Source organism: Quercus suber, unplaced genomic scaffold, assembly GCF_002906115.3.
Source record: "Quercus suber isolate HL8 unplaced genomic scaffold, Cork oak 2.0 scaffold_555, whole genome shotgun sequence".
Classification (NCBI taxonomy): domain Eukaryota; kingdom Viridiplantae; phylum Streptophyta; class Magnoliopsida; order Fagales; family Fagaceae; genus Quercus; species Quercus suber.
This window is the reverse complement of record NW_027070003.1, coordinates 152,165-162,463: the sequence shown is the minus strand read 5'-3', so window position 1 is coordinate 162,463 and position 10,299 is coordinate 152,165. Positions and strand designations below refer to the sequence as shown.

The following is a 10,299-nucleotide window of genomic DNA, read 5'->3' as shown; positions in this document are numbered from 1 at the left end:
TTTCCTATACCAACAGTTTCAAAAAGCACTGCTATAGGCTTCTGTATTATGGTAGTTTTTAAAAGTGCCAGGAAAAAAACACTACAATAGGACGATTTTTTTGTAGTGTCTTTGTTCTTTTTTCTCTCTCTTTTTCTGTGTTTTTCTGTGACGAAGCCGCTCTTGCAACTATTTCTCCTACCATGTATTGTGTGTGTATATGTATATTATTATTTTCCTGTCGTGAACATAATACAAATACAATAATATTTAGATATTGTTTTGTATGTTTTTGTTTAGATTCGGGTGTAATGTGAAGGGATATAATATAATATATATTTGGGGGTATTGATATATTTTTATTAGGGCATTGCTCCAAATTAAATAAAAAATAAAAAAATAATTCATGTTTCTATTGTTCTTGATTACTGCTATTTGTAGTGGGTTTCGGATTCATTTTTCTTTGATTTGAATTTTATTTATTTTAGAACATAATATATATTTGCTATTTTGTTTTTTTTTTTTCTTAGCTGTTGGTTTGAAGTTTGTCTTAGGTTGTTGTGTGTTGGAGTTAGTGTTGTGGTGTATGTATGTCTCTGGTAGTGTGTGCTGTATAGTATTTGTAACCTTAAATTATATTATTATTATTATTATTATTATTATTATTATATAACCTGGGGATCCAAATCCCTTAAAGCATCCTCTACCCNATAGGTTAACTCTATTCCAGTGTTTTTTAAAGCGACAGGATAGGTCTCCTCCATAAGGGAATAAAGTTATCTTATTCTAGTGCTTTCGAGAGCGCTGTGATAGGGTTAACCTATTATAGCACTTTAAAGTGCTGAGATAGGTTCTTTTCAAATGAGAAAATGATTAAAAAAAATATCGGTAATTTTGACCTATAGCGGCGATTTGAAAATGCTGCAACAGGGCTTCCTATACCAGCGGTTTTGGAAACCGCCGCTATAGGTCTCATATTGCAGTGATTTATGAAGCGCCGGTGTTGAAATGCTGTAATAGGATTTCCTATACCAACAGTTTCAAAAAGCACTGCTATAGGCTTCTGTATTATGGTAGTTTTTAAAAGTGCCAGGAAAAAAACACTACAATAGGACGATTTTTTTGTAGTGTCTTTGTTCTTTTTTCTCTCTCTTTTTCTGTGTTTTTCTGTGACGAAGCCGCTCTTGCAACTATTTCTCCTACCATGTATTGTGTGTGTATATGTATATTATTATTTTCCTGTCGTGAACATAATACAAATACAATAATATTTAGATATTGTTTTGTATGTTTTTGTTTAGATTCGGGTGTAATGTGAAGGGATATAATATAATATATATTTGGGGGTATTGATATATTTTTATTAGGGCATTGCTCCAAATTAAATAAAAAATAAAAAAATAATTCATGTTTCTATTGTTCTTGATTACTGCTATTTGTAGTGGGTTTCGGATTCATTTTTCTTTGATTTGAATTTTATTTATTTTAGAACATAATATATATTTGCTATTTTGTTTTTTTTTTTTTCTTAGCTGTTGGTTTGAAGTTTGTCTTAGGTTGTTGTGTGTTGGAGTTAGTGTTGTGGTGTATGTATGTCTCTGGTAGTGTGTGCTGTATAGTATTTGTAACCTTAAATTATATTATTATTATTATTATTATTATTATTATTATATAACCTGGGGATCCAAATCCCTTTAAAGCATCCTCTACCCTACCTTTTCTCAGAGCTGCTTCTTCTCAACTTTGAGCTCCTCCTCCCCAAAAATGCCATTTGTTTCTCTCAAACCCACCCTCAACCCCCACAAATTCCATATCTCCAAAGCTTCTCATCACAACTTTCCTTCTTCCTAACTCTATATCTCCAGATCTGCATCTCATAACAACTTTCCTTCTTCCTTGCTAAGCTTTCCAAATAGTTACGACTTATGCTCTCTAAGTTTAACCAAGAAATGTTATTGCAAAGTTGGATTGTACAAGCACTGGGTATCCTCTCTCTCTACAAAAAAAAAAAAAAAAGGGGCTATCCCAGCGTTTGCAAAAGCGCTGGGACACCCCAAAAAGAGCTAAAATATGCCAAAAATGCCTACCCCGGCGCTTTAAATTGCCGCGTAGTGACAGTCGGTATAGGGTCGCTGGACCTATACCAGCACCTTTCAAAAATGTTGGGATAGGTCCCGGTGCTTTTCAGACACAGTTCTAGCACTTTTACTTGTGTCGGGACAGTCTTGACCAACAGTTTTGAAGACTTGTACTGGCGGATTTCAGGGCCTATACCTCTGCTTTTTAATAATAATAAAAAAGTGCCAGTATAGGTCTATCTATACCAGCAGTTTTAAAACCGCCCCTATAGGGTATTTATGAAAATATGAATACAACCTATACCAGCACTTTTAGAAAAACTGTGTTCTAAATTTGAAAACATAAAACCAAAAAATACTGCATTACATTACCTCTTACTTCTTACTTTTTGCTCAAACATTAAAGTAAAAGAGATGACAAAGTTAGGGTGTTCCCAAAACGAGGATAAAATTTAGAGTGGAAACAAAAGAAAGGGGGCAATGGGGGTGGGGATAAAATGCAAAAAGAATGTATTAAAAGAGGGTAGAGTAGGGATAGTAAATGGCAAGCTCAGTGCTCTTATTATAGCTGCGCAACACTCACTGACTTGCCCGGTGCCAGTGCCCCACAGCAACAGAGGCATATTTATCATATCTGGCCTTTGTGCTTAGAGGAGGATTTAGGGGTGTTTGCCTTTTGACATCATTTCTTTAGAACTTGTCTTTTAAAAAAAAATTAAATTAAAGAAATCGTTCTAAATTGGAGAATTTTTTTTGCAATAACTAAAATTGAAGAAATCGTTGTAATAACTTGATATCAATTATTTTGCAATCTATTACAATAGAAATTTCAAAGTGATAGCTTATTGCAACAAATATATCATTGCAATAGCTAAATATAAATTATTTTACAATTTATTGCAATGACAAACCTGAAGGTTCAACAAATATATTATTACAATAATCTAATAGTAACCATCTATTGTAATGAAATATGTGAAACAATTATCTATTACAATGAAAATATTGTTGCAATAACTTAACCCAAATTATTTTTGTCAATTATTTTCAATCTATTGAAATAAAATTTGTAAAATAATAGCTACTGCAAGATATTCAAGGTAATAAATTGATAATTGCAATCGCAAATATATTATTACATCAAAATTGTCATTAAGATATTTAAAGTTTATTGCAACAAAATTTTTTGTAGCACAAAAGTATTACCGCAAATTTTATTGCAACACCTTGCGTAAACTATTGCTATAACTCTAATGTTATTGCAATAAATTTTTTTTTTTTTGGTAATAAACATTTTTTGGTTGTAGTATCCTGGTCCTCTTAATTTCTTTAACATGGTTCAAAAGTTCAAACTACTAAAGAAGAAAGAAGAAGAAAAGCAAAATGAATTACATTAACTTCATCAAAGGCTATGGCAAAGTACACAAGACATCGAACTCCAACATCAATCTCCAAGCCCAAACACAATCACTATCAACATAATACAATTGTCAAAATGAAATAAAACTACATAAAACTAGGGCCAGACAACCATCGAAAACATCATAAGAACTAAAAGATTTCATAAAGAAAGAAATTCATGCATCCTGTGTCTAAAAACTAGGGCTTGTCTAGATCAGCCAGACTAGTATTTTTTTTCCAAGTCGCTTTCAATCACTAACTAATACTACTTTGCTTCTAATGGTTGAATAACATTTCTTCGTTAAAGTTAGAGAGCTTGAGTTGTAACCATTTGGAAAGCTTAGGGAAGAAGGAAAGTTGTAATGAGATGCAAATCTGGAGAAAAGGAGTTTCAGAAAGCTTAGGGAAGAAGGAAAATTGTGATGAAATGGAGCTTTGGAGAAATGGAATTTGTGGAGGTTGAGGGTGGGTTTGAGAGAAACGGACGGCATTTGGCGGAGGAGGAGGAGCTCAAAGGTAGGTGAATAAGTGGAGAAGGAGATATAAGAAAAGGTGGTGAAAAAGTGGAGAAGAAGCTCTGAGAAAAGGTAGGGCAAAAGAAGCTTAGAGGAAAGGTGAAAAGTGTGTTAAAGGGATTTGGATCCATCTAGGTTATATAATAATAATAATAATGTAAAATAAGGTTTCAATATTGTCACAACAAATCATAGGTGGTTAATTGTTATTGGTTCAAATTTAAACCTAACACTAAGATTACTTTTTTGCCCTAATAATAATAACCAGTAACAACTTGCCATATTGTGAAAATGATGTGAACATATAATACATTTGTTTGAAAAAAAAAGTGAAGACCGCTGCACTAAAAAGTGAAGAACAGAATTCCATAATTGGGACACACATCTCTGAAATCTCCACTTGGGTCATCAAAAAAACCCAAACAGCATCTTTGTCAATAGTACATTCGGAATCTGTCCACCACAAGAATACCATAAATAAAAGAGAAATATTGTGGACCATGTCAAGGACGGAGGGAGACTTGGATGAGGGGGCAATGAACCCGTATTTAAAAAAAAATTAATATATATATATATATAGGCACTAATTTTAGCAATTTTGTTATATAAAATCACATTTTGCCCCCACTTAACATTATCATTGATTCTTTTAAGAGTACTACTCTTGCCACAAACTTTTTTATAACATTTTTACAAACTGTTGCGGGAGTAAAATTTTATTGGTTTGCACCTGGGTTCATCACTTACATCGCATTTTTACTTACTAATAACCGCTCACCACATTAATAATTTGTAAAAAAAATTGTAATTCTAGCATTTTTCTCTTTTTAAAGGCCAGATCTAAAATCTAAAGTAAAATAAGTAAGCCCAAAAATATTATTCTACAACAAAAATTACCAATAGTAAAGTTAAAAACAATTAAACTCAATCAACCAATTTTACCCAAAACAAACAACCTAACCTGTTAAAAAATTTTAAACAAAATAATTTTGTCCATACTTGGACGCATACAAAAAAATACCAAAAAAAAAAAAAATAGTTGTTAAGCAACCGAGTCGAATGCTAGAATCGCCACACGCAACTAATAGCAAAGCTGCCCTCCTAACTTCAAGTTTTGACTTCGTCCCTGGACCACATAAAGAGAAATATTGTTTGACAAGTATTTTCAGTTTTGGTTTTCAAATTTTCAAAATTCCAAATTGAAAATGTAAGGAGACGTTTGGCAACCTAAACCCAAAATGTATGGGATCTTGGCCTAGTGAGCCCAGTATAATAAATTTGTAAAGAGTGAGTTGGAGAATTAGGCCCTAATGAATTTGACAACAGCTAGTATGGATTTAAAAGATGATTAAGCACGAACAAGGAAAATAGAGCTGAATCTATTTACTGTCCAAGGAGATCTTTATATATATATATATATATAAATCAATAACAAAGGGGTATAAATACGATTTTGGTTGCTACAGAACTCTTTTCATATTTTTCCAATCCCTCTCTCATGGAGGGTCTCTCATATTATATAGCTCCCTTTTGACCATCTTGATCCTATACTTGTTGATCATCTGAGCCCTGACTTGAGTGTCTGTCCCATCAGACACTCTCTTTGGTTTTTTGTGAGTCGTAGTAGCTAAGGCAACATTGTTTAGGGTCTTCTTCACATAAATGCAGCCAAAAAAGTAGCTGCAGTGTATTTAATGTGATGGTAGCAGCTTTTCCTTAGATATTTCTAAGTTCCCATCACCCTTATACGTGTATGATGCACGTCCTTATCGCTAGGGCCTCCTGGAAGGTCATCTTGATTGTTGGAATACATATTTAAGCTGCATTCATCATATCCGAGGAGAAGTTCCTCCTCGGACCACCCTCCATTCGTTCCTTACTTATGAGACTTTAAAATTAGAAACCCTCATAACTATTTGTCTTTTCTCAGACCATTTAATGTCTTCGAACCAAGCCCAAGGCCCAATATATGATTCTGGGCCCCTATCCCTACAGAAAACATGAAACAATTTTTTGGTGTTTTCTAAGGACATAACTATATTTAATGATATGATTTTTGCGATTTTAGGTTATCAATATAGAGATTTCTAGGTTTGTTTTGGTGTGGTAGGACATAGTCACGGTGGTGGATTTATGGGGTTTGTTTAAGTGGGTTTTTGTAGTCCTAACAATTTTGTATTGTTACTTTTGTCAAAATAACATGTAATTTTGGGAACTAAAAATTGATATAAAACATCATTTTTTCAGTTTTTAGTTTTGAGAACTTGTTTTCTAAAATAGGTACTGACGGATATTTGAGAAAGGTCGTCTATAGTAACGATGATCTATTCTGCGTCTTTGTAGAGACGAACATAGGGGCAAGATCCCGTCATCACAATTGGCAAGGCATATGCACATTAATAGCACAGCTAAGTGCCAGCCAGACAACTGGCATTCTATAACTACACTGGGACAGTTGCAAGAATAGGAACGGTGCAACGATCATCCGTTACGTCTTAACTGAGACTGTCATTGCCCATTAAATGCAACGGTCAGAAGAGAAACGCTCGACCCAGCATTTAACGAACATAATTACACCAACCTAGAAAAGGATATAAAAGGTGAGCCCAGGGCAAAGGTAAGGGACAAGCAACAAAACACGAGAGAAAAGAGAACTGTGAGAAAGTTAAGTTTGGGATTACATAATCTGACTTAAGCATCGGAGTATTCCCAGCTAGCCTCACGCCGGCGAAGTTACCCCTTTGCTTTCTTCTTATGTTGACAGCAGGTCCCAGAGGTCGTCCATCGCACTGACGAGGAACATACTAACGAAGCACATTTCCTGCTTCATCAGTTTGGTGCCGTCTGTGGGAAGCGACCATCGTGTTCCTACCAATAAAGTTCCAGTCTAGAGATGGACAACGAAGCAGTAACGCCTCTAGACCCCGTGGTGATGGCTCAACAAATCCAGGCTTTGACAGCAAATGTGCAGGAGTTAATGAAGCAAAACGAAGAGCTGAAACGACGAGCCCGTCTAGAGGGAAGCAACACTTCGCTTCATCGGTGGAGTCGAAGCAAGCATGATGAGGAAACCAGTAGCTCTGCGAATAGCAAGGGAAAGGATGCAACAGAGTACATTGGATAGTCTATACCTAGCAATGACAGTTTGATGCAGAATCTAAGGAAAGAGCTCAATGAAGTGAAAAATGCCATGAAGGGAAAGACGGCAATGAACTTGGATGGCATGCTGAAACGAACGGACTCGCCCTTTACGCCCAGTGTCTTGGAGTGCCCCCTACCTCCAAAATTCCGTCTGCCACAACTAGAGTTCTATGATGATATAAAGGACCCCCTTGACCATATAGGAGCCTTCAAAACCATCCTGAACCTGCAACAAACCCCGGACGAGGTTATCTGTAGGTCGTTCCCTGCCACCCTTAGAGGGGTCGCAAGAGTTTGGTTTAGCAAGTTGCCAGCGTCTTCCATAAAAAATTTCGAGCAACTCAGTGACTCCTTCATTCACCATTTCATTGGCGGACAGCGGCACAAAAGGCCAACCTCTTACTTGCTAACAATAAGACAACAAGAAGGGGAGAGCTTGAGGGATTATATGAAGCGGTTCAATAAGGCAGTATTGGAGATCTACGAAGCTGATGATCAGGTCATCATGACTACCTTCCAGGCAGGGCTCAATAATCCCGACCTTATCTTTTCATTGGGCAAAATGCCACCAACCTCCATGACGGATCTACTGTTCAAAGCCCAGAAGTATATGAATGGGGAGGAAGCCCTTACGGCCAAGGGCTTAATGGGAAAATGGAAAAAGGACGAGACCAGTGAGTCTCATGGTAAGAAAAGGGATCGCAAGGACTCGTATTCAGAGACAAAGGCCAGCAAGAGTAGTCTTGACACCTCGAGGAAAAAAAAAAATTCACTCCATTGGTTATGCTTGCAGACAAAATCCTAATGCAGATAAAGGACGAGCCAGGGTTGAAGTGGCCAAAGCCATTGAGCACATCCTCGAAGAAACGTGACCCAAAGAAGTATTTTCGTTTTCATAAGGATCACGGTCATTATACTGATGAGTGTCACGATCTGAAAGAACAAATAGAGGAATTGATCCAGCGTGGAAAGCTTCAAAAGTTTGTTAAAAGGGATCATCAGCCTCGACTAAGGGCTGAGGATAAAAATCATGACAATGCGAAGGACGATAGACGAGATCATCCAAAGCAAGTCGTGGGAGAAATACAGACAATAGCTGGAGGGCCCGTATTAGAAGGCTCATACAAGTCTTTAAAGAAGACGTATTACAGATAGGTCAATAGTGTTCATATGAAACATCCGTCCCAGAAGTATTGACGGTCCTATGATGACGACATCACATTTTCTGAGCGAGATGCGAGTGGAATAAAGTAACCTCATGATGATCCACTTGTCATCATTTTGGGGGTGGAAGGATTTGCCACAAGGAAGGTGCTAGTGGATAATGGAAACTCGGCAGATATAATGTAAATGATGGCCTACCAACAATTGAAATTGGATCCTAAGAGGCTTAGATCCTTTAATTCTCCACTGGTCAGTTTCAACGGAGATAAAATTTACCTAAGGGGAATCGTCACGTTATCCATTACGGCTGGAACATACCCAACGCAGGTGACAATTCAAGCAAATTTCTTGGTCGTTGATTGCCCGTCGTCCTATAATGTCATCTTAGGATGACCCACACTGAACAGGCTCAAAGCAGTAACATCGACTTACTGTTTGAAGATGAAGTTTCTGACTCCAAACGGGGTAGGTCAGGTATATGGAGAACTATTGGCTAGAGAATGTTATCAAGCAGTACTGGCTTCAAAAGAAAACCATGCATGGGTAATGGAAGAGGAACCAAAAGAATCGTCCTAAGAGTTGGAAGAAGTGCACCTGGTAGACGGGGACACGACGAAAGTGACAAAGGTGGGGATAGGACTTAGCATCGCTTTGAAAAGCAGGATTATGGAATTCCTCAAGCAAAATCTAGATGTCTTTGCTTAGAGCCACGAAGATATGCTGGGGAGAGAAAATGAGGTCATCGAGCACAAGCTGAATGTCGACCCTGCCAAAAAACCCGTCAGCAGAAATGACGAGTTTTTGCCCCAGAACGGAACAAAGTAGTTATGGAAGAAGTAGAGAAGCTTTTGACAGCTGGATTCATTAGGGAAGTATATTATCCCGAGTGGTTGGCCAATGTCGTCATGGTGAAAAAGTCCAACGGGAAATGACGCATGTGCGTAGATTTTACAGATCTCAACCGAGCTTGTCCTAAGGACAGTGTTCCCCTCCCTAGGATTGATCAGCTGGTGGACTCAACGGCAGGCCACGAGTTATTAACTTTCATGGATGCATTTTCAGGCTATAACCAGATCCGCATGAGTAAGGAAGACCAGGAGAAAACTGCATTTGTTACCTGTCAGGGGTTATATTGTTACAAGGTCATGCCTTTTGGCCTGAAGAATGCAAGAGCTACATACCAAATGTTAGTAAACCAGATGTTTTGTAAGCAAATCGGAAGAAATATGGAGGTTTACGTTGACGACATGCTCGTAAAGAGTAGAAAAGCAGAGCAGCGTCTAGACGATCTCAGGGAAACTTTCGATGTGTTAAGGAAGTATCAAATGAGGTTGAATCTAGTCAAATGTGTATTCGGGGTGTCATCTGGTAAGTTCTTGGGTTTCATGGTCTCGTAGAGGGGCATAGATGCTAACCCTGAAAAAGTCAAAGCCATATTGGATATGACGTCACCAAGGAGTGTGAAAGAAGTTCAGAAGTTGACAGGACACATAGCAGCCTTAAACAGGTTTGTGTCCAGAGCGACAGACAAGTGTCTCCCATTCTTCAAGACTCTGAAGCAGGCTTTCCATTGGATAGACGAGTGCGAAGTAGCTTTCCAAGCTCTCAAAAGTTACTTATCCAAACCGCCATTGTTAAGCTTGTTCGTCGAGGGGGAAGATTTATTCTTATACCTTGCCTTCTCTGAAACAGCAATAAGCTCGACACTTATTAGAGAAGAAGTCCAAGTTCAAAGACCAGTTTACTACACAAGCCAAGCTTTCCAGAGGGCAGAAGCAAAATACCCCAGGATGGAGAAGCTAGCCTTTGCTTTGATTGTTGCGTCAAGAAAGCTCCGTCCTTACTTCCAAGCACACACGATACTGGTAATGACGGACCAACTGCTACGAAAGGCCATGGGCAGGCCAGATGCAGTAGGGAGAATAGTTCAATGGGCGGTAGAATTGAGCCAGTTCGACGTTGATTACAGGCCTAGGACAGCAATTAAAGCCCAAGCACTGGCAGATTTCGTTGCTGAATTC

General features: G+C 37.7%; 1 protein-coding gene across 1 annotated transcript; it reads left to right on the top strand.

Moving 5' to 3' along the window:
* The first annotated feature begins 7,121 nt into the window (after positions 1–7,121).
* LOC112039343 (uncharacterized) lies at positions 7,122–8,269 on the top strand. Its single transcript, XM_024072213.2, has 2 exons — positions 7,122–7,841; positions 7,925–8,269. The coding sequence occupies exons 1-2, from the start codon at positions 7,122–7,124 to the stop codon at positions 8,267–8,269; spliced, it is 1,065 nt and encodes a 354-aa protein (XP_023927981.2).
* The last annotated feature ends 2,030 nt before the right edge of the window (positions 8,270–10,299 follow it).

What these genes read in the sequence shown, in the direction of transcription:
- LOC112039343 (XM_024072213.2), top strand. Translation starts at nt 7,122, where the DNA reads ATGCAGAATCTAAGGAAAGAGCTCAATGAAGTGAAAAATGCCATGAAG. An exon ending in ACTCGTATTCAGAGACAAAG is followed by an intron (nt 7,842 to 7,924) that starts GCCAGCAAGAGT and finishes ATCCTAATGCAG; the next exon opens with ATAAAGGACGAGCCAGGGTT.